At 38.7% G+C, this 27,908-nt stretch overlaps 1 protein-coding gene across 1 annotated transcript in view; it reads right to left on the bottom strand.

Moving 5' to 3' along the window:
• Iqcj (IQ motif containing J) overlaps window positions 1–27,647 on the bottom strand; it is a 166,023-nt gene extending 138,376 nt beyond the window's left edge. The window contains exon 1 of the mRNA XM_034500780.2: window positions 27,381–27,647. Within this exon, the coding sequence (XP_034356671.2) occupies window positions 27,381–27,389 (9 nt within the window). The 5' untranslated portion in view covers window positions 27,390–27,647. The remainder of the gene's footprint in view (window positions 1–27,380) is intronic.
• Between the last annotated feature and the right edge of the window lie 261 nt (window positions 27,648–27,908).

Here is a 27,908-nt window from a genome sequence, read left to right as displayed (position 1 = left end):
ATAATCCAAACATGTCCTAGAAGGACACGAGATGTGTCAATAACCTGTCCATCTATTGCATCTCCTCCACTTTCTCACATCTTCATCAAGCTGCATACCCAGGGTCCCCCTTGTCACCTGTTAAGACACAGCACATGGCCTCTACCCCACTTCCAGCTTTGGGTCTGGGTTACTCTTGTCTTGGATTTCTCCATGGCTTCTTTTTCATTCACATCTTTGTTCAAATGTCTCAATCCACCAATCTAAATTACCTTCTACCTCCAAAGGCTTATTCCAAAGCCCCTTAACACCACCCCAAATTATGTCTTTATTATTTTTATGTTCTTTATGAGAATGTTAACTCCACTGGAACAGGGAGATAGTCCCTGCTAATTTCTGTAAGGTTTGCATTCATATTCTCCAAAACAATCTCTAGAATGTGGTAGGTACACCAATGGGAATGTTTTAATGATTCAGTCTGTTGTCTTTCTCCACAACCTACGTCTTCGTCTTCATCAGAGGTGGGGTGAATAACCCATATGATTGTGGCGATTCTAGCTAAATTATCGAAAAGCTTCCAAGGCTATAATACTACCTCACAAGAGAAAATTGAAATTTTCCTTTTTATTTCATTTTATATCATGAGTCACATGAAAATTCCTTCTAGACCCCTTTCCATATTTCATCTGTGTGTGACATTACCAACTCATTCATCTTGAGCTAAGTTACAAGCTAAGTGAGACGAGCATGTTATTACTTACTGGCTGGGTCATTTGAGTACATTAAGAACTTGTTGGATTCAGTGCTCAGGCCTTGGTTCCATTTATTAACTACAACATATTTTCATATGAATCTACTATATTGCAGAGTAGACACATTACTGAGAAATCAATCACTCAAGAGAAGAAAGCAGACACAAGCTAGGCCTTCAGTTGTTGAGTAGCACTGCAGCATAGTAAAGTATGATCTTGGCATCACTAAGGGAAGGACAGGCTACAACAAGCACAGAACAGAGGGGTAAACATTTTGCAAGAAAGATTATGGAAGGCAACTGGATTGGATAACTATCGATTGTGATAAGCGCCAGGCCCAAAGGCAACTAGAGGAGAAAAGGTTTACCAACTCCACCCACAGCCAATCATTGAGGGAAGTCAGGGCAAGAAGTCAAGCAGGAGCTGAGGCAGGAACCATGGACAAAATCAGCTCAAATGCTTGCTTCTAGAATCACATTTCACTATCTTTCTTATATCTCCCCAGTAACCCTTGCCCAGGGTTAGGACCATCCACAATGGTGTGGGCCCTCCACTTGTTCCAAGTGACTCTAGTTTGTTCCACGTGATTCTAGTTTGTGACAAAGACTTATTGTATTTAGAAAGAAATCTACAAAGAATGAAATGAATACATTTTTAAAGGATCTGTAAAGAATGCTGTTGATTTGGTGAACATGAAAGACGAAGGCATTTTAAAGACTTTCTGATACCTTAGAATAAATATAAGAAAGGCTAGATAGCTTGACTCTGGGTATGGAGAAATGGAAAGAAAGAGGCCCTGAGTGGGCAGGGACATTGAGGCAAAGGTTAGCAATGCAGGGTGGAGCTAAACCCTAGATAGATACTTTAAATGAATTGAATGAAAGGCACAAGAATATGAGGGTCAAATCAGGGTAATTACCAATTTAAACTCATACCAAAATGACATGTTTCATAAAGAATCACACATTGCCATATTAAGCTGATTCAAGGGGAGGACTTGGGGAGAAGGGAGGAGGATGTTCACAAGTACTAACAGTAAAATAAATTAATAAAATAAGATAGAGACCTTCATGGTTTCCTGATCAGAGTCCACTGAACTGAAGAGGAAGTTGGTTCAGTTCTGACTCTGGTCCATTGTGAAGGCATAACGGAACAGCTGAATGGGTGAGGTAAAAGAGAGGCCAGAAACTGTAAACCTGAAGGAAGAACATTCCAGGAACCTTTGGAGTAGAGGAAATGGTCTGCACAGTGCTTTTCTTTTCTCCTGATACCAACCTGCACTTTTACGTTGTATCAGTGTGTGTTTTCTGCAGAGCTGAGTATTGAACCCATGGCCTTGAGCATGAAGTCTATCACTGACTGCCTCTCATCCTCCTTGATCATTTCTGAACTCATAATGAAACATTAGGTTTAGATTAACTAGCAAGTAACTTTTAGAACATTCATGAACAAAAATAGAATATTTCTCAATGATGAAAATGACACACACATCAAAAATAACATTAATTCACAGTAGCCTGGTTGCTGCTATAAAAATAAATGAAGACACTAATACCATAGTTAAGGTAAAATCTAGGGAAGATTGGAAATGTACTTGAACTTGGAACAAAATTGAAGAGAAAATCCTGTGGCGATGGAAAATGATTTTAATGCAACCTTTACATAAATAAAGTTGGATCAGTGCATAGTGGCCATGTCGGGAATACAGAGCTTGGCTTTGCTACCAATAGGAGAGAGGGGAGGAGGGAAGGAGTTAGGAAGGAAGGAAATTAAGAAAGGGAAGAAAGAAAGAAGAAAGAAAGAAGGGTAGGAAGGAAGGAGAGAGGGTTGGAAAGGGATAAGTCCCTCATTGAAGGCAAGAATTTCCCAACTCATAAACAATTTTACACATTCCTCTACAATGAAATGAAGATAAATAATATCTATACCAATTAAAAGCTGAAAGACAACTGATGTTTTCACTAAAGGGAATTCACTGATTATAGCTCTGCTTAAGCATATCATGAATTACTACAGGTCGGTACAGTAGTCCCTGTGACACTTGTGTTAGCCAACATTTCTTATCTGGATCTGTGTGATCAGTACAGAATATTTCAGTGGAAAAAAATCATCATATCTTCCAATCACAGACTAAATAGAAGCCTAATTCTCAAATTAATGATTATTCTTCCCTGCTAGGCATATTAGTTGCTATTCATTCTCAGGCTCTGATCATACCTGCTCGATTTCTACAACAATTTTCTTTCTGAAATTCTGAATAGATTTGGCTTTTATCATTTCTCTCTCTGAGTGCTTAGAAGGATAAATACTATTATGGAGGCATGCCACAAAAGGGAGTACATTTTAATAGGATTATGATAACAGAATCTTTATCCAAGGACTGCTGCAAAGAGCAGAGAAGGAGACTTCTGTTTTCAGATTAGAGCTCAGTCTTTGAAATGAAAAGTGGATTATCTTATTAGCTTGGAAAATGATGTATAGCACTCAAGTCACGTTTCTTGTTTGTAAAAGGAACCATTTCAGGTGAACATGCTGTCCGTGAGCTACCAGTGTGACACGCATCCCACAAAGCAAAAGAAACTACAAAGAGAGCCATTCAGCTCCTCTTATGGCAGCTGTGGTTACTTTTCTTCTGAATCTCAAAAGCAATCAAACCCCTCAGTAGCTGAAGTCTGCGCAGCTGCTGTGTGTAAATAGTGGATGAACGAAACAGTAGAGAACCACGCTCTCTTGGGGACTTGAATAGAAATATTTTCACTTCAACTGCAAAACAGTCCAATGAGTTTAACCTTTGTGATGCTTCAGAAAATCTGTTTAACTGAATGTGGAATAGGAACAAGGAGTCTTGGTGTCAATAAAATTTTGATCCCAAAAGATTTGAGGCTGCATCTTGGTGAAACTTACAAAGGAAGTTTCAGTTGAAGTAGCAGTGGTAAAGGGGCCTGAGGGTGTGTCATGGGTGTCAACGAAGGTTAGCTTTAGGTACTCTCTTTGAAGGCGTTAGCAATGATGAAGTCCAGGAAAGCCAACAACTGAACCAATACCCAGGATGGTAGTCAGCACCCTGTAATCAGCTCCTCCACCATACAGGGTAGCATTGCTCTCAACAGAACAAACTAACAATGTGCACAGACAGCCCCAGCAAACCAGACTTCACCGGACTCCCTCCACTCCCTTCAGGTCTGCCTCTTAACTGGTGATTTCTATATTTCCAGGGATGCACTTGTGGTGTCAAGCATTCAGAAATAAGGGCACTATCCATACTCATATATTAATTACTTTTCTTGCCATAACCAAAGTACCTAATGAAAGTAACTTGAGGAAGGAAAGGTTTATTTTGAATCACAATCTGAGATGTGGTCCATCATGAAGGCAAGGTGTGGCAGCCAGATTAGGAGTCAGCTGGTCACGATGTGCTTGTAGCCAAGAAGCAGAGAGAGATGAATACCGGTGCTCAGCTCACTTTTCTTTTGCACAGTGCAGGACCCCAGTCTGTCAATGGTGCCACTCACTTTCAGGAGGGTGGGTCATTATTCTTCACCAGTTAAACATCATGTAAATATCCTCAAAACTACACTTTAGAACTGTGTTTCCATGGTGATTCTAAATCTAGTCAAGCTGATAAAGAATATTAACTACCACAACCCATTTTTGACAATGTTAAATAGAAAAAAAAAAAAACATTAACATTGCTTGGTTTCACCTGGTACTGTGGTTTTGAAAGATAGTATTAAATATCAGAATTCCAAGCTCTCGAGCATGATTGTTTTTGAAAGAATTATGTGATTTACTAACAAAAGAATTAGAAATGATATAATAACTAGGGAAAAGGATATTCACAATATATAATGTTTTCCTTGCTGTACCAATTGCTTAGCATCTATATTTATGGAGTAGATATATTTGAGAGGGTAGTTTTATATAATCTTGGGAGAGTAGAGCTGAGGGCTCTCACAAAGTGGTGGCTATCACCAGTCACAAGAGAAAATTTCACCTCGTAACTGCTAGTGTGATGTAGACTAGTTATACATCAACTTGGTTGTGATGAACATAGAGTTATGACAACCAACATCAGATAACAAAGATCTCTTTAAAATGTCATTTGACCTATTCAAGGTGAAATCTGTTTCCCAAAATAAAATTCCATGAAGTTAATATCTAACAGCTACAGATGTTTTCCACGGTATTAACCTCATCTCTCTGTTCTAACAAGGATTCTAAGGCACTCGCAAGGATTTCCTGTCATTCTGAGCTCATAATGTACCAATTCAGAACTCTCTCCATTTTGTAGATGTGTAAAGATGCACAACAATTAAAGAAAAGCATAATGTGAGCTCTGATAATTGTCCCTTCAGCTTTTTTCAGGGTCTACACTTGGTTCTAGAACCAAAAGAATAATGGTTGTAAGGGAATGACATGGTGTGGCTAATAATGTTCGTTGACTTAGCAAAATCTAGAATTAACCAAGACTGTATGCCTCTGTCCATGTCTGTGAGGGAACTTCAGCATTAGGCTAAATAAGATGGGAAGATCCACCCTAACTGTGAACAGCACTATTTCATGGGCCGAGGTTATTACCTGTGCAAAAGGGAAAGCAAGCTAAGAATCAGAGCCCATCCCTTTCTGCTTCTTGATTGTGAAGTAACCAGCTGTTACAGGCTCCTGCCAGCAGGACTTACCAGCCATCTTGAAATAAACCAAACAGGCCAAGCCAAACAAACAAACAAACAAAAAGTTGTTTCCTTAAGTTACTTTTGTCAGATACTGTGTTACAGCAACTAGAACATTAACTAACAGCATCTTTACTGGACTTTTTGTTTGTTCCTAATTTAAATGATACTTCATTTATTCCTTCAGGATTTCATTCACTATACATTCATCAAATTCATCTTCCTACTCCAACACATCCTAGATCTACCTCTATCCTCCCAACTTCATGTTTTCTTTTTCTGCTTCAAGCTCATCTGGTCCAATCTGTGTTGTTCAAATATTCTTGGGTTCAGGACTGTCCCTTGCAGCATTATCTATCTACAAGAGGTCACACCCTTAAAGAAACGTGATCCAGAAGTTATAGTATACCAATCTCTCCTCAGCTAGAGTGGGACTTCATGCTTACTCTTCCATCCATGGCAGGATTTCATTTGCCTTGAGCTCAAGGGTTTTGCGCATACTGTCCCGACTACTTCAATATTTATCATCGCCCTGCAATATCCTGAAGACACTGCTTCCTTGTAACCATTCACCACCTCTGTCTCTTACAATCTCTATTCCACAATGATCCCCAAGACTGGAGGGGAGAAATATGATATTGATGCCCCATTTATGGCAAAGTACTTTATAGTCACTTATTCACTGCATATTGACAGGTTCTGCTTGCTAATTGCCATCTACAAAGAAGGAGAAAGAAAAAAAAGAAAAGAGAAAGAGCTTCTTTGATGAGGGTTGAGAGATGCAATAATCTATGGATATAGTGATAACTCATTAGAACTCAGATTAATGCTATGTCAGTTTAGCAAACTAATAGTAATATGTTCTCCGCTAGGATATATAGCCTATTTAGCCATAGGCTCTTGGCTCCAGCAATGGTGCCAAGTATAGGTTGTATCTGGAGGAACAAATCTTAAGTCCAAATCAGAAAGTGTTTGATCATTTCCATAACATTTGTGCCACTACCGCACAAGTGGGCATGTCTTGTCAGGCCAGCCAGTTTTGTACCACACAGGCTTCACATCTAGATTTGATTGATCATTGCTCTTCTCTTCTGGCAGTGTTCAAGTGCCTCCTAGCACTATGAAAACTAGCTACTAGCAAGAAGCGTCAAGGTCAGAAGTAGTTTGTATTTTCTATATCTATATCCCAATTATGTGTGTCTTTAACAATAGACTGTTACCTCCTAATTCAGGAGAGCAAATAAGAGCACTGACACCCATCTGTGAAGATGAGGGTCTATGCTCTGATCTATACTTGTGGGTGTGATGTAATCAGAGAATGCTGGCAGACATCAGAGGTTAGTACAAACTCGGGCATTTGTTTCATTATTGTGGAGAAAGCATGAAGTTCGTAAAAAGTAATCAAGAAGCAGCTAAATGTGAGGGACAAAACTTGGACTGCCTCAGAGAGATGTTTATATACACTGCTGAAATTGCAGGAGTGAGGAAAATCTAAATAAGTAAGCATCAAGTGAAAGACGGTTTGCAGTTCCACCAGATTGTAAACCCACACAAATGTTATTATGTTGAGGTATATTGTAGAAATGATGACCCTGTCCCTCTAAATACTTTAAGGTGTGTCTTCTACGTGCAAGAACATTCTCTTACATGATCACAATATAATATCCAGCTAAGAAAAATCTTTTAGACATTCAAGGAACAGCTAGTCTTCCATTTCTAGGCTGTTCTCTAATGGTCTTTGTCATAGTGGGGGTAAACGAAGAATCTGGGGTCCAGTTAAGGTCCTTAGGATACATTTGAATTCTCTCTCTCTCTCTCTTTCTCTCTCTCTCTCTCTCTCTCTCTCTCTCTGTCTCTCTCTCTCTCTCTCTCTCTCACTGTCTGGTTCCTCTACAACTAACACAATATCATTGCTTTTTGTTTGACATGTTTCATGGTGTTGACTTTCATAAGGATGCCAGCCACTTATAAAATGTCTGACATTTTGGGTTCATCTCATTATTTACTTATGATTAGATTCTAGTTTGACATTTTTGCCGAGAGCACAAGGGAGATGACATTGTTCTCTTCTTTTTGGAACATATTGAGAAGTAGATAACATCAATCTATTGATGACACTCTTGATGACACTAAGTTGAGTAGCGTGTTATTCTCAAGATCTTTTCATTTTGGAGGCATACATTTCCCTAGTAATAATCTAAATCAATCAAGATGTGAAACTTGCAGTCACTATAGTCATTTCAAGAATTCAACAATTTGAATTCATGAAATGACTGTAGTGTCCACTAATGGTCTTTGCCATCATATTTTATATTTATTAGTTGATATTGCATGAAGAATAGCTTTCTGCATCCCTCTTTACTATTTTCTTTCTTCAGCTCAGTTTCAGAATCTCCTTCCTGGGGAATGGTCCTGCCCACACTACACAGGTCTTACATTCTCAATTTAAAAATGAAGATGACACCAGAGACATGGGCCCACAGGTCAGCCTGATCCAGACAATTTCTCACTGAGACTCTTCCCAGGTAATTCTAGATTGTCCCAAGTTGATACCTAAAACTAACCATCTCATAGCCTAAGCAGAGTAAAACAGTCTTTCTGGCATTTCCCTGACACACTTATAATCAGTGATGTCTTCCAGGAATATTACATCTTATAGAAATCACTAATGAATTGATAAATTATAAATGATAGCCAGCCCTAGGTCTCACAAGAAGGAAGGTCACTGATTCCTCCCGGTTTCCAACCCCAAGCAAGTCTAGCCACCCTCCTTTGCTATTGATTCTATCAATGATGGATTATGGACCAGCCTCAACCATTAATTATCTGAGCAGCATACTTATGAGAAGCAACTCCCTCCCTCTTACAACACTTTGATCATAGAATCTATGCATTCCTCTTGAAAACGAGTTACTATTAGGCATTGAAAACTCCGAGTTAACAGACAAGAATTAAACATCATTAAATCTGACAATTTAGAAATTGGACCTACTTTGGGAGTAACATCTCTTATTTTCATGAATTTCTCTTTACCTGCAAAAACTTGAAATAAATGAAGCGAAGCACACACCTCATGCTCACATCCTGGCTTCTCTAGTTCTGGAGGGAAGGTAACATCTGGAGACCCTAGGCCAGCTCCTCTGCTCCCCAGCTGTGTAACAAATTTACTTAGCATTTCTAGTATTCCTTTTCTCACCCATAAAACATATTCAATAATAGCAATGACATCACAGAGTTGTTATGAAGATAGAATGTAAAACATGCTAAAGAGATCTAACATCCGCTGTCATTCCATCACTCAATGATACGATGCATCCATATTGTTAAAGGAATGACTTTACCTGGTACTCCCTGGGCAAGCTCACAAAAGACTTACCTAACCATTTCTCTAGGAATAGTTTTCTGACTCTTCAATATTCCTCATCTCAGCATCTCCTCTTACACCCTAGAAGTACTCTACTAAACTATTCTAGCTTCTCAGAATCAAGCACATCCAAACTGCATTTCCATCTCTTTCTAGGCTCTCCGTCTTTATTTCCTTGCATTTCTTTAATTTTTAAAAAATTTTTGGATAATTAAAGATTCACAGACAATGATTTTAAAAAACCACAAGATACTGTCTACTGTCCACTGAGTTGTTTGGCATAACAATAGTGTAAGACCATAAGCAGGAAACTCACATTGATACAACCCTCCTACCTTAGCCAGATTTCTTCAAGCATAGTGTTATCGAGTTCTTTGTAATTTTACCACATGTATGTTTATATAGCTACTGTCACAGTCAAAATACAGAAAATTTTCACTACAGGAATCCCTTATACTATGATTTTATAGCATCCTCCCCCTCCTGACCATCCCTAAGTCTTGTCAACCACTTATTTATTCACCCGTCATTTCTACAATCTTGTCACACCATGATACTTAAAAGAATAAAGTCACAAAACAGAGTTTTGATAATTCCCTTTTAAAAACTCACAATGGTTCCCTTAGAGATGGTCAGAGTCATGAGCATCAGTGACTCTGTGATTCTCACAGGTTATTCAAGCAGCTTTCAGGTTGTGTTTGTTGGGAAGAAAGCTGACATGACCATTTGCTTTTCTGTTTCTGTGGGTTAAATATGTAACAAAGCCCATGCTAAGGTGAATGATGACCTCACATTTGGTTAAATTGACCTCATTGGCCATTCCCTGTGGCACCCCCACCAGAATGTGAGAATGGCTCGGCGTCTATGCACTTCCTGGTGTTATCATTACTTCTTATAACAACTGTTTTGATCAGTGTACAGTGACTTCTCTCTTTCATTTTAATTTACATTTGCACCAGTAGCTCATAGGTGTCCCTCGTTTTCTCACACTTGTTTATAATCTCCATAACCTCTTCAGTGAAAGGCTTGTTTTTGCATTCCGCCTTCCAGTTGGATTATTTGAATCACATATTATTTACTTCTACGTGTCTACGATTTTAAATATATTCTAGATACACGTTCTTTGCTATGTATGTGACTTGCACTGTATCCCAGCCTGCAGCTTGCTGTTTCTTCCAAAGTCTTTCACAGGAGAAGTGTTGATGAACCCTGCTTGCTAATTTTGTTCTTTTTGTGGATTGCGCTTTTGCAGCACCAATTCTTCACTTTTAAGAGCCTTAGCTCTTGATGTTTCTTTCCCTGTTCCCTAAATCATTCTTAATGTTGTATTTTACATGCGAGTTTCCAATTCATTATGAGAGGTTTTAAATAAGACCTGTGTGCTAGTGGAGGGTTAGCTTTCCATGGAAGGACAGGGATCCTTACCTCATCACACAGAGCCCAGACAACTGGCAGGTTTCCTTAGCATCTCTTCTCACCAATGTCCACAGTGCCTTACCCACACAAGGCAGCCTATGGTTTTTTTAGGGGCCATTGCTCCCACCAGGAAACTGATTTTTCTTGGACTTTTCCATCAAACCTGGTTAGAAGGTCACCTTTTCTGTATTCCCCATGACATTGTCCCTCCTCCTCAAACAAAACTCTCTGCACCTCGATCTTCTTGCCCCTGATATTCTTAGCCCTCTCTATTCCATCCAGCTTTCCCTCTACCAAATGGGGCTCACAGGAAAACAATTTATTTTATGGAGGTTTTTTTTTTTTGAGAACTAAATTAAGTTACATGTAAAGTTCAATAAAAGCTAACCTAGGCCACATCAGTTCTCAATGTATTAATCATTGTAGTAATTTAAATAATTGTAATAGTGTCTTTGACATATCTCATATGATAGTTTATTATACACTCTTTCTGTACTCCTCTTCTCCACCAATCATGTAATATTTTCTTCAGTACATCTTGCCTGTTACACTGTGGCACCATAGGCTCTAACAAACAGTTGTAGAATTGAATTGTATATTTTATTTCAATTACTATGCCAGCTTTAAAGAAAAAAAGCAACTAATTTTTTACTCCCAGTTAACATACTATTTAATTGACAATTGGTAAATAGCCCTTGTCTCCAATTGTTTTGTGTTTTGTTGCAACTTTAAAAGTTAAATGACTTATGGAAAGAAGGTATAATTAGGCTACTTAATAGAGATAGAAAACTAAGCTTAGAAGTGGTGGCTGCTGTTGCTTTTCCTTCTCTTCCTCCTCCTCCTCCTCTTCCTCATCATTCTTCCTTTGCTTCTTCCTGATTCCCCAACAGAACAGTATTCTTTTTAAAAGCAAATTCAATATGCACACTTTATTAGACAGATGCTATTGAGTCTGGTCTCACATCCCATCACACCTGACTTTCCCCACATTTTTGGAAGAAGATGCATCAAGAAGAGTTACTGAAGAATAATTAGTTAAACATCGCGGCAAAGAATGAGAATTCAGGATTCTAAAAGATAAAACTAATGGAATTGAGAAGGCTTTGACAGACCACACTGGAAAAAATGACAAATTCATCTGTAAAAAGTGATAACATAAAAATAAAACTTTCTAGAAAAGAAGTAGAATCGTTTTTGCTACTGAGAAGCTCGGAATGTGGATGTAATTAACTACAAAAAGGAGAGCTCAGAATGTTTGGGTACAAAGTTAAAGCTGGGTGGGAGGAGTACGTTCTGGTGTTCTGCACAGTGGTATGTCTATAATTAACAGTGGAACACGAACTGCAGCATCGCCAGAAGAGAGAATTCTCAGTGTTTCACCACAGAAAAATAATAAATATTTATGAAGGTGGGCATTCAAATTGTCTGATTTGATCATCATACAAATCACATCTATATCAAAACACCACGCCATGCTGTTCAGTTTATACCTATATATCCACGGGGGGGGGAGGGGAAGCATAAAATTATCTTCAAAATCTCTCAAAAGCTGTGTGTAAGAATTAGGTTGCCACTTGCTGCCACAAAGCTGGCTTTGGTTTCAAGATGTACCATTTCCAGCTCAAGGGAAGAAATCTTAACTAAGCCATTGCCAGTGCTGATATTTGATTTTGGTAAAGGCACATGACACATTCTGGATGATGAGATATAAAGGAGGGTCTATTGAGACCTTTGTCCTATTCTTTATTATTATTATTATTATTATTATTATTATTATTATTATTATTATTATTATCATCATCATCATCAGTAGTAGTAGTAGTAGTAAATTATTTTATTTATTTACATTCCAAATGTTGACCTTCTTCCTGGCCCCCTATTCCAAACTTCTTCATCCTATTCCCCCTCCCCTTTGCCTCTGAAAGGGTGCTCCTTCATCCACCCTCCCACCCCCTACCTCACACCCTCTCCACCAGCATCCCCCTTACCTTAGGCAAATTAAGCACATCCTCTCCCACTAAAGCCAGACAAGGCAGCCCTCTGCTACATATGTGCCGGGGGCCATGAACCAGCCCATGTATGCTCTTTGGTTGGTTGCTTAGTCTCTGGGAGCTCTGAGGGGTCTAGATTGGTTGATGTTCTTCCTTTGGGGTTGCCATCGCCTTTCAGCTTCTTTAATCCTTCCCCTAACTCTTCCATAGGGGTCCCTGACCTCAGTCTAATGGTTGGCTCTAAGTATCTACATATGATTCACTCAGCTGCTGGTAAAGCCTGTCAGAGGACAGCCATGCAAGGCTCCTGTCTGCAAGTACAACATGGCATCAGTAATAGTTTCAAGGGTTGGTACCTGTGCATGGGATGGATCCCAAGCTGGGCAGGTCACTGGATAGCCTTTCCTTTAGTCTCTGCTCCATTTTTGTCTTTGCATTTCCTTTAGACAGGAACAATTCTGAGTCAAAAATTTTGAAGGTAGGTGGGTGACCTCATCCCTCCACTTGGGGCCTGTCTAGCTACTGAAGGTGATCTCTTCAGATGCCATATCCCCACTGTTGGGCATTTCGGCTAAGGTCATCCCTATTGAGTCCTGGTCATATTCTTAAAATAAACAGATGTGAGAAAGGAACCATGCTACACTCCATCTTTGTCAATTTTATTAGGATTCTGTGCTCTGAACTCTTGAGGTCACCACACAACCATAAAGACACCTACGAGCAAACACAGGGTGACAGACCAGAAAACTTGGAAGGAGTAGGGTGCCTAATGAAATTGCATAACCTTGGAAAAGAAATAAGAAGACCTCTAGCTCAGTTTACCCCATTAAAACAGTCTTAGCTCCTCCTTTCTGGTCAGCTTCGTGAATTTTGTTTCTAGTCTACAAAGGTCGCTTGATTGACACCGCATTTGGGTGGACTCTCTAAGTGTTACAGTTTGAGTATAAACTGACTCTCCCAGACTCGTGTTATATTGGCTTGGTCTTCAAATGAGGAACTATTTGTGGAGACTGGAAGTGGACCACAGGGAAAGACCTTAAGTGTATCTTATCTCTAGGCCTTTCCCATTTCTTTCTACTTCTGTCTGCCACGAGGAAAACTGTTATGCTTTAATCTCTTCACTATGATCGACTGAAACCTTTGAAACCATAGGTTAAATGACTTCTTTTTTTCTCTCAAGTTGTCCTCTCTGGTAGTTTGGTCACAGTGACTTAAAGTCTAATACACTGAGTCTTCCTGACAGAGAAATTTTAAACAGGAAACCTGCAGTTGGCTAAAAGTGTGTTCATGCTTTCAATTAGTATTACAGAAAAAAATAAACAAACAGGCTTGCTGTACACACAGTGAGGATGAAGGAGAAAGAACAGGGACACAAGACACAGGAGGTCTTCATCCAAAACCCACCTTGGTACCTCACCAACTAGCTAGCCCTGGGCAAGATGCTTTATTTGAAAGACGCTTGGATCCTGTATTGTAAAATCCACAGTAATGCCTACCCTTGTGGGTTGATGCAGAGGATTAAATGAAATCATGCGATAATAAAAGGCCTGTCAAATAGGAAACAGAATAAATGTTAGTTTCTTCTCCCCTAATTAATCCTTTGGTAAGATGCAACACTAACATGGTTTATTAGACTATTAATTCAGATGCTGTCTTTCCAGAAGAAATTACTTTGACAGTTGGGCTTGTGTCACCAAGTGTAATTTCTGTTGAAAAATCTTCCAATCTTAACACTTCACCCAGGAAGCCTGATGTGTCACAGAGGGCTCAGGCTGGGTTACTTTCAGCCCTGAGGGAAAATTGATGTAAGGATCCACAGTCGGAGGGTTTCTGCACCCTTGACTATTTTATGCTCACACCTTAAAAAGAGTATGTGGGTGGAAATAACGGGCTTCAGGGAAGCATGCGTATAAGAACTCTCCCTTTAAATTATTTCCACACTTTTTGGGACATTGCACCAAAAGCTAATCATATCCTGATAATTATCACCAACCTTCTGAATACAATTAACTAACATACTGTGTATATATTGTGTCTAGAGCATAGAAACAAAACTAGAGTGTGGTTTTGTTTTTTGTTTTTTTTTTTTTTAAAAAGCATATTGCCTTAAAAATACAAGAAATTCTGAAGGTACTTGGTGTTTATGATAAATAAATAAAAGCCATATTTACTTAGTCACTAATCTTCTTGCAGGCCACATAATAATAGGATTGATATTGGTTAAAATGCAACTAGAAGAGTCTTAAAGATGCATTTACACTTTGACCTAGAAGCTTTACTTCCCGAGACTTATTTTGAAGAAAAAAATTGAGTGCTTATGCAATAATTAGTTGTTTTATGTGTATGGGCATTTTGCTTTTATGTGTGAATGTGCATGTGCACTGCATGTGTGTCTAGAGGCTGTGGAAGCCAAGTGAGGGTGCTAGATCCCTGGAAACTGGAGTTAGGAAAGCTGTAAGACACCATGCAGATGCTGGGAACTGATCCCGGGTCCTCTGCAAAACCACCAAGTGCTCTTAACCACTGAGCTATCTCTCCAGACAGTGATTTTTAAAGAATATTATGACAAGAAGAAAATGATCTAATAATTCAACCTTAGAAGATTCAAGAGAGTTTCAGAACATCTACACAGTGAAAGACAATGTAACTACTGAAAGTAAAATTATAGAAAGGTATTTATTGGCATGTGAAGATTCACATGATATATTCTTGAATTTTGAGAGGTTATACACTATGTGTACTGTATTACCATTTAATTAAATTTAATGTATTTATGCATAAAACTTTCAATATTGTAAACCAAATAAATATGAACACTAATCCCATTTTTTACATCTTGGTTTATTGTTTTTATAGTAAGCAAAAAGCATTTGTGTAGAAAAATAATTTTTAAAAACTCAAAACAAAAAAACAACAGCAAGAGTTTGTTACTGTTCATTATATAGATTGTCTGATTTTGCTTTCTGATGCTGTGATAAACATTATGACCAAAACCAACTTGGGGAGGAAAGGGTTTGTTTGCCTTACACTTCCATCTCACTGCTCATCACTAAGAGAACTGCAGGCAGGAACTGAGGCAGGTGCCATGGGGAAATGCAGCTTCCTGGGGAGGAGTGCAGCATGTCACAGCTTGCTCAGTTTGCTCTTTTTAATACAACCCAGGGATAGCACAATGGGCTGGACCCTCCCACATCAACAAGAAAACGCTCCACAGACTTGCCTGTAGGTCAATTTGATGGAGACATTTTCTCAATGGAAGTTCCCTTTTCCTAGATAACTCAAGATTGCATAAGTTGACAAAAAGGGACCAGCACAACGATTCACAACTCTAGCTTCTCTGATTTTCCCCATGGTCTGATATAGGAGACTCAAGACAAACTGAGAATAAGAAGATCTTAGGGCTATTTTCTTGGGGTATATAACTCCCCTGAGGTTAACAGAACTGGATGAGTGTTTCTTCCTTCCCACTCATCCTACCGCTGGCCATGATCTAGCCAGATGTTCCATTGATCCAAGCAAGACATCTAGCCATCAGCAGTACTCCAAGTCCTGCACTGTTGATGGAGGTTGGGGGGCGGGGATTGGGATTGTTCCTATGCTTGGTTGGTTCTTTGTGTTTTCCTGATGATTTCCTTCACTAGGATACAACCTGGTATGTATCCACTCTGGGAAGTAGCCCCTGCCTGTTTTTGCCAAGCAGGCTCTAGCAGAGCCCTGCCTACTGACCTACATTCGGGTTGATTTATAATATTCGTAATTGTTATTGTCACTGGTTTTTACCCATACTCTGCTATTTATTCTGTCAAGTACTTCCAACATAGGCCACCAAAACACTTAACAACAATGTTGGAAGGTTAATGCTATAATTATTCATTTTATTGATGAAGGAAAAGGTTGCCCAAGATTATGTAGGTAGTAAGATATAGGATCAAAATGAGACACCAATTCTACTTGCATCATTTTAGAGACCTTGTAAGTCAGCGATTCTCAACCTGTGGGTCATAACCCCTTTGGGGGCCATATATCAGATATCCTGCATATTAGATATTTACATTATGATTCATAAGAGTAGTAAAATAACAGTTATGAAGTAGAAATGAATAATTTTATGGTTGGGGGTCACCACCACACAAGGAACTGTATTAAAGCATCACAGCATTAGAAAGGTTGAGAACCACTGCTAAATGTAACTGTTTAAATAATAATATTTAAAGAATTTTAATCATTTTCTTTGGGCAAAGAGTTCAGGCACCCACTAGAAGGTGTTCCTAGACCTGAAAAGAAAATTCTAAGAAAATAATACCAAACTACTTCCCAGTCACAGAAGTGATTTGCTACAAGTCAATGTTCTTGGCCGCTTGTGGCAAGGACGTCCAAGACATAACTTGAGGCTCTGTGTATTCAGCTCCCTGCTGGCTGGCTACACCCAAACCTCTGTAAACCTCAGAACCCGACATAGAAAATGAACTTTATAAGTCCTAAATATCTCATCTGTGAGTATCAAATGAGATGGCATACATGTGAGCACTTTCCAACACACGAGGGTCAAGAAGTCTTGATTACGTCTGAATAGCAACTGCTTCTGCCCCAAACCCCAGGCAATGTAACTTTTATATAGCATTTTGTAGAAGATTGAGTGAGGGATTTTAGAGATACGGGAAAACCTTAATGTGAAGAAGTCCCACGAGTAGTGTTTCCCCAGGTTTACCATTAGTAATTCCTGAGGAAAGCTGTCGGCTCAGTGGCCCCATCTCCTGTCTAATGCCTTTGATTTAATGGTTCCATGCTAGTGCAAAATGTCTTTGCCACGAGACCTGTTAGGTGTTAGAAAATCTCCTTACTCATTTTGGTTTCAATTCCCTAGGAGCAAATTAGAGCTTTGGCAGAGAGTTTATACATACCCTGCTTTAACTTCATGTGAGAGCTGGCACAATTATTCAAAAGCAGTATATCAAGGCTTAGGATTATGGTCGCATGAGGGTTAATCTTAAACAAAGCAAAGCCCTAACATATTAGGGTTGGGAGAAGCAAGAGTTTCTCTTTTAACTGTATTTTAAAAATTAGCTTAAATTATAAAAGTGATACATGGTCATGTTTAAAATATAAATGGTCCACATTAGGAGAAAGTCAGAGACCTCACTGCAGAGTATTTTCATCCTGTTGATGATTTCTTATACGGACTTTGAATGTCTTATATGATCGCAAAATCGAGTGACTATAAATATCTGTCTTAACACAATGCCACTCTTGTAGACTGCTCTTGAAAGTGATTTTCTTCTTCTGAAATTTTGATTTTAGTTTTCACATCCATATGTATGGCTGTAAGCATTTTAAACTTGCCTCCATGGTATCTCATTACGTGGCTGGGTCATACATTATTTAAGTGTTTTTCTCTAGATTGAGATTTGGTTATTTATAGATTTTTTTTTTTTAACATCACAGGCAATTTTACCACATCTTCCTTTAATTATGTGAGTATGTCAAGGAAATTTCATGTACGTGTGCATGCATGCCCATGCTTGCTGCATGTACATAAGTATATGGGTATATGTGTCCCTGTGTATGCACACTGGAGTAAAGTAAGACATAGACATATTATTATTATTTATTATTCTTTTCATCACTGCCTTATTACTCAGTGGGAGCATCTCTCACTGGAATGAACGCTTGTTTTATTAGCTAGTCTGGCTGGCCAACCAGCTCTTGGGAAGTGCCTGTATCCTCTCTCCAATGCTGAGTTTATAGTCACATTCAGCCATGCCTGGCTCTTTTATGTAGCGTCTAAGGATTCAATAACTATAGCTTCAGGTCCTTAAGCTTGCAGAGCAAATGTTCTTACCCATTGAGCCATCTCTGCCACCCACTGTGAGAAACTTCTCAAAAGTAAAATCAGTAAGTCGAAAGTCACAAAGCCAGGTATGGTGGCTCATGACTGCAATCCCATCAGAAGAGAGACTGAAACAAGGAGATTGCTGATAGTTTGAGGCCAACCTAGGTTATATAATAAGTCCAGGGCCAGTCTTCACTGTAAAGTGAGATCCTATCTCAAAGCACGAAGTACTGTATATTCAAATATTGACAGATACAACAAAGTACCTTCTCTTGGTAATTGCGTTAGTTGCTCTTCCCCAAACACAGGAATGAGAACCCTATATGAAAATATAGATTGTATAAGGACTGGATTACGAAACTGAGAAACATGATATCAGTGACTCAGTGGATACTGGATTAGATATGAGAAGTGGTAAGTGTTTGACCTTGGGTGGACTGGAAATCACTAGGCCTTCCACCTTGGGAACAGTGTTAGAAAGAACTGAATTTCAGGAAGGGATTAACAGTCATGGCGTTGATACTGTGTGCTAGAACCATTCTAAGTGCACTGGCCACATTAAGCCACCCATTCCTTCTAACACCTCTACAGAGAAGGTACTGTTATAGTTTTAGATGAGAAACACAATGCATAGAAAACTCAGTCAATCTCCCAGGGACACCCACCCAGCTGATAAGTGGTAGAGCTCAATTTGAACCTAGAAACTGTGGGCCCAAGTTAGACACTTTAAACATTGTATATCATTCCTCTGTACTTCTAATGATATGCTAATCACATTTATGAAGAAAACTGTCTGTGCCAAGAACAGCAGAAACACAAAGAAGAAAATACTATTCCCACCTCAGTCATTTAAAGTGGCCTTCTAGCACTGTGTTCACCCCCATCATAACCACACTAACACAACAATGTGCTCACATTCACAGAATTACATGCACATCATCACACATAACATACAGTGGTGATTTGCTTTTTCCTATAAAGTAGAAGACCATTATGTTCCTTTAGCTTTGGGTAGGGATGCTAAGAAGCACTGCCTTCTGGACATGACGTGGTGGCTGTACACATGAACTTATAGCAACTGCAGTTACTTACACAGGGCCGATAGAAGATCAAGCCAACTAAAAAGGTAAGCATGAATAGAGAAAGAGCTACTGACATCCTATCCTTGCTGAGAGGATATTAGCAGCTGATGGCTGCTGGGGGGAGGGAGAGTAACTTTCCCTTTGGGGGGTAGCCCCATGTACCAGAGGGGGGTTGGTTGGCCATGCACGAGTGGATGGCTTCATATCCATGCATATATTAGTGATCCTAATTAGACTCTGTGGACAAAAGAAAAACATCTCTAATTGTCCATAGTTGACTAAGATTTAACATCTTCAGACATTGACAGATTAAACATCTTCACGTTCTAAATATTAATAATTCCACCATGAAAAGAAGGGTATAGCTCAGTGATGAGGGGGGAAATCCACTCCATTACAGAAACACACCCTTAGAATACAACAGCCACATCAGCAAGAGCAGCATTTCCAAGCCACAATTCTATAATTTCCAACCATGTGTGTCCCATAGCACATGAGAGCGGCAGGAGGAAGAAAAGCTTCCAAGGAGAGTCTCCTCATCCTGCCGGCACGTCTCAGAGCTCATGCGCAGGTTCAATTCTTTTCTGCCACTCCCCCACCGTGTGGGCATCATGTGTCTGGCCTCATCTAGAGAGCCTGCATCAGTGGGCTCTCACTGAAACTCAGAAAGTCCAGCAAAGATCTCTACCCAAAAGCTGATAAAGGACAGACAAACCAAACTTCAACTGAAAGACACCCTCACCCCATCCACCAATCCTTCTTCCCCCATGTTTTATTCCTTTTTTATTGAAAAAAAATCAAACAAGTAAACAAACAAATGAATGACAACAACAACAACAAAGTGATGCCTTATAACTAGATCAGGAGAAAAGTTATAATTTCTCATCTATAACTATAACTATGGCTTGTGAAAGCTCCATGCTCTAGCAGATGCTCAGAGTGGCTGGCAGTGTATTTTTTTTTTCTGGGCAGCTGTAGTTATAAAAGGTCATCAGACCTATGATATCATCTTCACAAAGCCAGCTAGAGAGCAAACAACACATCTTATTATCATGGATTATTAGGCAAACATCAGTGCACATGGCTGTTTAATAAGTTTTGACAGTTTGTGTTATTGCTTTAAAGTTTTCTTTCTTTATTTTGATTATTGTCTGCTACCGTGGGTAGAACCCAGAGTCTCAGCCATGAAAGGTTTTGTTTTGGTTTTTTGTTTTGTTTTGTTTTGTTTTTTTCTTTGTACACTATGGTAGTAATGGGAAGTTGATAACAGGCTTTTCTTGCACTGTTCCATGAACCATTGTGGCCTGAGCTAATATGCAGCTTTGACTGTCATGTCATTCTGTTTTAAGGGCAATTAAATATTTGCTCTGAGCACCTCAGATTACAGTGCAAATCTTCATGAAGCTCATGCTCTCCATTTCTGTTCTTACAGTTTATTTAGCATCCAGGATATGCTGTCCTTCTCCTCTGTTAGGCTTTCAATTACATAGTGTATAAATCCTCATCTGAAAATATTTAGTTTTTTTCTTTTCTTCTTTGTTCACGTTGGATCAGTTACCTTTGTCCTTTTGTTAGTTAGGCAGCATGATGCAGCCATTTAGATTCATCTATGTCAAGGTGTCAGCATCTCAAGACAACAGCATTGACCCTTGTGTACCTCCCTACAGAGTGAATGGGGACCTTCTATTAGATGGGCTAGCTTTTACCAGCCTTGCTTGTCGGGATCGGATCTATGTGATGCCAAGACAATGTTGTACAAAATAAAGTAAAACATAACAATTTAGTCACAACTGCCTGCTAGAAGTTTATAAATTCAAAGAAAACATTTTTATAATTAAATTTAAAAAGGGAAAAGCATATTTTGTCAGAATGATTGGTCTCTAAAGCCATAATTTTTATTCCATGCCTTAATCTTTTATTTAACCGAGTATTTTCCTAAGTCTCTAAATAGCAGTAAACTTAAAACCAACCAAAGTTTGAGGAGATGAGTAACTGTGCCTGACAAGTGTACAACTGGAGCAGTGGTTCTCCACCTGTAGGTCGCAATCCCTTGGGGGGGGGTCGTATATCAGATCTCATTCATATCAGGTATTTACATTAAGATTCATAACAGTAGTAAAATTACAGTTATGAAGTAGCAGCAATAATAGTTTTAAGATGGAGTCACCACAACTTGAAGAACTAACTATATTATAGAGTCTCGGCATTAGGAAGGTTAAGAAGCACTGAACTGGAGAGTCTGGCAACTAGGCTAAGACAGGCAAAGCACTAGGATGCCATATTTCGGTAGACACTAGCTCTAAGAAACCAAGGTGCTGTCACTTTGGTGTCTCTGTCACCTTACCCTAAGCTCATCTGGTGGACTCTGTAGATACCACCTTGTCAGAAAGAACACCCCTCATATCTCCCTCCAACACTTGGCATTGTGCTATAAACACTGCAACCAGTGAAGACCTGTTCATTGCCCATGCCAGTATCTCAGAAGGGTTCAAATCTTTGACTCTTGCCTTATGATCTTTGACTCATTTTGAGTTTATTTTTGTGCAAGGTTGAGAAATAGGGATCTATTTTTAGTTTCCTCCTAATGCATATTATATGTTAAAGAGAATGCCTTTTCTTTGACTTGTCTCTTTTACCAAAAATCAGTTGGCTGTAGATAAATACATATGTGTATGTTCTTTATACTAGTCTATCAATCTATGTGCGTTTTGATTGCTATCCCATGATGTTTTTGTTGCTATGGTTCTGTGGCCTGTCTTGAAATCAGGTACTAGTATGCTTACAGTATTGCTTGTTTAGCTCAGGATAGCTTGAACTCTTTAAGTCTCTTACACATCAATATGAATTTAGGATTTTTTTTCTGATACTGTGAGAACATCATTTTTATTACAATGTGGTTTGCATCAAATCTATAGTTTTCAATTAATTCTCCTATCTATAAACATGGGGGAGGGGGCTTCTAGTCCTTTAGCATCTTCCTCGGTCTCTTTCCTTAGTGTCCTAGAGATTTATCAACACAGTCTTTCACCTGTTTCATTGGGTTGTATCTTAGCACATTTTTAGGCTACTGTACATTGGATTGCTTTGCTGATCTTTTTCCTAGTGAGTTCATTATTTGATTATTAGAAAATCTCTAAGGCTGTATATTGATTTTGTAACCTGCCACTTTGAAGAACTATTTTTTTTTCAGTTCTAAAGGTCTTCTGCTGAGATCTTTGAGGGGTTTCATGTACAGAATCATATCACCTGCAAGCAGGGATCACTTAGTAGAATCAAGAATTGAAATACAGGACTACACCAAATTAAAAAAAAAAAAAAAACTTCTTCAAAGCAAAGAAAACTATTACATTCCTTTAAGTATTGTCTTCTTATGCCTTACTTCAATTAATCTCACAATATTACACACATATAAGTACAAACACATACTCACACACACATATCAAGTCACACTTCATAGTTTTTCATCTTTCCCATTTTTTTGTACTTAGTTCAAGATAGCATTCATTCTAACTTATAATTACGATGGCCTCCTAACAGGTGCCCCTGTCTCCAATTGGTTCCCAATCATCTCAGCCTCTATACTATGGTCACATTTATACAAACTATTTTGATCACATCAAGAAAAGAGATGGTCTACAGAATGGGAGGTCTTTGCCAGAGACTCAAATCCAGAACATACAAAAATTATAAAAATCTTAACAACAGTATAAATTATCAAATAAATGGACAAATAATTTGAGCAGACACTTCTCAAAAGAAGAAACACAATCAGTAAATATGTAGAAAGTGCTCAACATCTTTAAAATTAGAGAACTATAACTCAAGACTAAATTCCAACTAACAGCAACCAGGATCAATATTACATTTAAAAATAATAAATGCTGATGGAGATAGAGGGAAATGGAGCTCTTATACATTGTTGGTGGGGATATGAGTTACTATAATCACCATAGAAAACATGGAAATTCTCACAAAACTAAACTTAAAAGTACCTTATGATCCAGCTATACCACTCCTGGGCATACTAAAGAAGTATTCTTGCATAAGAAATAACTGAATAGTGAAACAACTTATTGTGGCACTATTCACAATAGCCAAGTTATGGAGTCTGTCTAACACACATCACTAGGTGAATAGATTAAGAAAATAGAGTATACATACCCAAAGGAACATTACTTACCCATAGCAAATAATAAAACTACATCATTTGCAGGAATATGGATATAACTAATAAGTCATATACAGAAAAGCAAGTATGGCTTGTATTCTCACAGAGGAGATAACTAGAATTTAGGAAGTCAACTTGAAAGTGGTAGAGGGATTACTAGAGACAGGGGATGGAGGAGAAAAGGAGAGAGGGAAAGAATGATGAGAAAGAACCTGTGTGAGGGTGAACACAATGAAAGCATGTAATTTGTATGTACAAAAATGTCACTTTGAAACCCATTAATATGTTCAATTAACGTGCACCAGTAATTATATGAAATACAGTTTATAAAGAAATGCCATTAACTGAGTCTCTAGATATAGAATATTCTGATATACATCAATTATTAAATAAAGCCTATTCTTTACAGTGGAAAACCATTTTCTGCCCAATTTTGTTTCTTTTCTTTCATCTTTATTGTCCTATGAATCACTTAATGTACTAAGACTCTGATCATTTCTTCCCAGAGGACCAAATTGACATATCCAGGAAACAACTAGGCATGCCAGTTGGTAACTTGAGCTAGAGGTGAGGCGATAACACTCCAATGACTATGCTATGCAATGATTAGAAGACTTGACCCTGGAATTCAGGTTCAAATCTAAGCTCCTTCACTTATCCATTATACCATTACACAAGATCTACTGCTTCTCAATATCTCATCTGCAGAATGAGAATATTAAGTCATAGGATATGTGTGGTAATTCATTTAAAGTATTTAGCACAGAGCCTGAAGAGAGAGCTCATCAGTTAAGAGCATTTGTTGCTTTTTCAGAAGACCTAGGTTCAGTTCCCAGCACCCTCGTGGTGACTCACAACCACCTGTCATTCCAGTTGCAGGGGATCTGATTGCCTCTCCTGACCTCTTATCACACTGCACAGATACAGTGTACATGTATGCACTCAGGTACACATACATACACATAAAATAGAAACACACACATTAAAGATACTTAGCATAGTGCCTTTCCGGCATCTGACAGACAGAAGAACATGCTCAATAAATAGTAATTAAAGATCTTGCCCCTCTCCCTCTCTTCCCCCCCTCTCTCCATCTCTCTTTCTCTCTGTCACACACATACACACAACACACACATACACACACACACACAATCATCTTTCAGAAAGCTGTTTCTCCTCTTAAGACAAATGAAGATAATTAGAAACATTTTAAAATCATCCTTACAATTTTCTTCTCAGTTCCCTTTTCTACTACCTGCAGTGAGGCGCCTCTCCACAGAATCCCCCATCTTCTTGTCCACTGCTGTCACTTGTTTCTTCCCATCTTCCTTTCTCATCCACCCCAAGTGGCCATTTCTTCTCCTTATAACCCAGTAAGGAGTTACTCCCCATCCCCACAGTAACTGTCCCCTACTGGCAAACCTACAGACCATGCCATCTTGAAGCCAAGTAGAACAAATGAGAAGTAATGAAAGTCTCAAACTGTGCTGAGGGTTTTGTGCTTTCACACATGGCTGCTATGGAGAAAACTTCTCTCTGTTCCCATAGAAGAACAACCTCCTTTCCCCCTCCCCTTTTGTCCTAGACCAGGAGATAGGCTGCCAGTGTAGTGCTTAGTAAGTGGTTAAAGAATGATAGATTTCAGTTGAAGAAATCGGTATGGTCAGCCGATAAGCTACATTTTTAACATACATGAGCCGTAAAATTGAGATGTTTGGTAAAGCACTCTCAATCTTCAAATGAGGACACTATTGCATGGGAGAGAGTGTTTTTTAATCACTTAAGTGTGGGAGTCATATAAATCAGTTTATAAAATAAAGGCCCGATCTATCAAGCCACTAAAAGCGAGTGAGTGAGAAGTCATAATCAGGGCCAGATGGCAGAAGTGGCATTCTTTTCTTTTCACTATTGAGTGCATATGATATTTCCTACTAAATAGCACTGAATGCTAGCGTGTTACCACACAATGCCATAAAAGCTCAGAAAAATGAAACCTCTTTTATTCCCATAAAACTGACTTCACACAAGACTGCCAACTTCAGAAGTAGGGCAAAAGTGTTTTGCAATATGACTGGGTACAAAAATTGTTTTTATAGTTCTTAATAACATATATATTAGCATATTATACTACATGCAGTATTCTGCTACTGATACTTCAGCTGTCCTGGTATGTAATTGGAACCATCTACAAGATATTTATATTCAAAGACAATATTCTTACATGATGTAGAACACAATCTTAGATGTATTTATAGAACTGGAATAAATAGTACCTAAAATAAAAACTAGTTATGTACAGAGCAATATATGAACATAACATCAAGTGTCTCACACTGGCTTTCAAAGGCTCCTGATACTCTGTGCTATTTCAAGAAATCACGTCATCATATTGAAATTCCCTATAGTACTTTTAATAATCGTTAAGTGGACATAGGTGGTAAAAAAAATCACTATTAAAATTTATGTAATTAAAATACTAAATTATGAAAAATAAGAAGGAAAAGTAATATGAACACTAACTTCAGGAATATTTATTTTTATTGTTACAACTATATAAACTGTGTTACTGAAGTTTTCAGTCATCTTCAATTCAAAGAAAATAAATTCCTTTTTTATTTTATAGTCAATATCATGAAGAACAATAATGATTAGTCAACATAAGATAACGAGGCTGTTTGCCACCTTGTTTAAAGTACGCGAGGAACTACCAGACAGTATAAGCACAAACCTAGACTTTTCCAGGTTCCTGGTTATGACTTAAGAAGGCTCCACTTTCAAATACCCATACCGACTCTACCCTTGAACATTCACTGGTAAAGAATGAGTTTTGTTTCATTGCTTAGAAAACTGCTTTTCTTCGTGGGTTCTGACTTGCTTATCTACCCATTTTTATAATTAGTCAATACTGGTCTCCAAGAGCAAGAAGACCATGCAAAATGACAAAGAGAAGGAAGCAAGCTGTTGTCACCTCAGGGAGCAATGCTCATGAGAAGCTGTTTTTCTTGGGCACTCAACACATTACAATCAAAATTAGCTCACCACTGCAATTACATACTCACATACTTGTTCTTCAAAACTAGCTGTTTACATAAAGTAGTGCAAGCATCTCTCCAGCTTACAGATTTGAAATAGCAATTAAGCCTGCACCTTAAATCATTTGTCTTTATAACTAGAGGAGCAAGTCCCGAGGATGTAAATCTCACCCAATGAGACCAGAGCTGAAGAGTACATTATTAATTGCTAAGTAATTTCTTAATTTTAGAATCTAACTTTCAACACTAGAAAATAAGTACTGTGATTTATGAAGCCCACACACTCATGCTGCTTTCTGGGAGTTCAAGAACCACAGGCACATCCTGTGTACAGCATAAATGTGATCCCTACAAGCCGAAATACATTACTGGATTCAGCTATGGCAAAGCCACTCTGTCTACTTCTCGCCGGAGCACTAATATTTAGAGTAGCTAAGATGCCTGCTGAACACTGCAGCTCAACGTCCCCCGGGCTTACTCCGGAGCACAGACACATCTCTTCCCGCAGCGATTGCTGACTTTTAAGGAGGCAGGTGACATGGTGTGGAAAGCTCTGCAGCTGCCAGGTAACTCTTCTGTGCAAATATTCAAAACCCCAAGCCTCATTCACACACACACACACACACACACACACACACACACACACACACCCTTTCATTTGTTTTAAGAAAAACAAAAGGTTTTGAATCGGTATCTAAAACATACCGTCTGCATGGTTTAAGAATGTATTTTCCTTATACTTGCTGCTGATGTGTGAGATGTTTCCAGATCTGATTAGAAAACCTGGCTACGCAAAAAAAAAAAAAAAAAAAAAAAAAAAAAAAAAAAGTACCGCTTTCAACAAGACTCTTTTAGTGAAATCTGTCTGAACAGACATATGTGCACATAAATTACCCATATTTCTAGACACATGCCTATATTAACAAGCATGCATGCACACGCACACCAAGAGCTGCAATTAATCCCCGGGTCTATAAGCCCTCTTTCACAGGCTTTTGCATGCATGTTATTCAAAAGAGAGATCTTTAGAAAAAAATGGTAAGCAGCCCCATCTATTGCACACAGAAGTGGCGTACTAGAGAAGCAAATACATTACCAGTCGCATTTTGAAGTTTCCAGAGCACCTGCAGGTAAGAGGAGACTGAATCAGAGGCTGGCGCACTGTGTTCCTTGGAAACACAGAGCCCGATGTCACTGTGGGGGAATGCGAAGCAAGTGTGAGGCTGGGAACCTTTGAGTTGAGCTCGCTCTAAGCATCAGAGAGCCTCAAAGAGGAGAAAGAAAAAGGCAGCCCACAGACAGGGAGACGAGAAACTTCTGGCACCTCTCCAACTCAGGAATGAATTCTCTGTAATTTGGAGATGGATGGTTGATGGAAATGAAGAGAAACTTGGATTTCCCAGCGAATTTGCTCAGCCACGCAGAAATGGGCAGGTAATAGCCGAGCTCACTGGAAAACAGCCATTCAGGAATCAGGAGCGGATAAAAAAAAATTAACAGAAATTCTTGTTGGAAAAATATTAAAAGGCTACTCCAGCCAGCTTCCCCAGATGCCTTTACAAACTTCAAATGGATCGTTCTCTGAGCTATTTGTTGCATGTTTCATTAATCCCAGTGCAGAGGT

The sequence above is a fragment of the Arvicanthis niloticus genome, chromosome 4, assembly GCF_011762505.2.
Source record: "Arvicanthis niloticus isolate mArvNil1 chromosome 4, mArvNil1.pat.X, whole genome shotgun sequence".
In the NCBI taxonomy this organism is placed as follows: domain Eukaryota; kingdom Metazoa; phylum Chordata; class Mammalia; order Rodentia; family Muridae; genus Arvicanthis; species Arvicanthis niloticus.
Note: the sequence above shows the minus strand (reverse complement) of the source record. Positions and strands in the feature narration are given on the sequence as shown.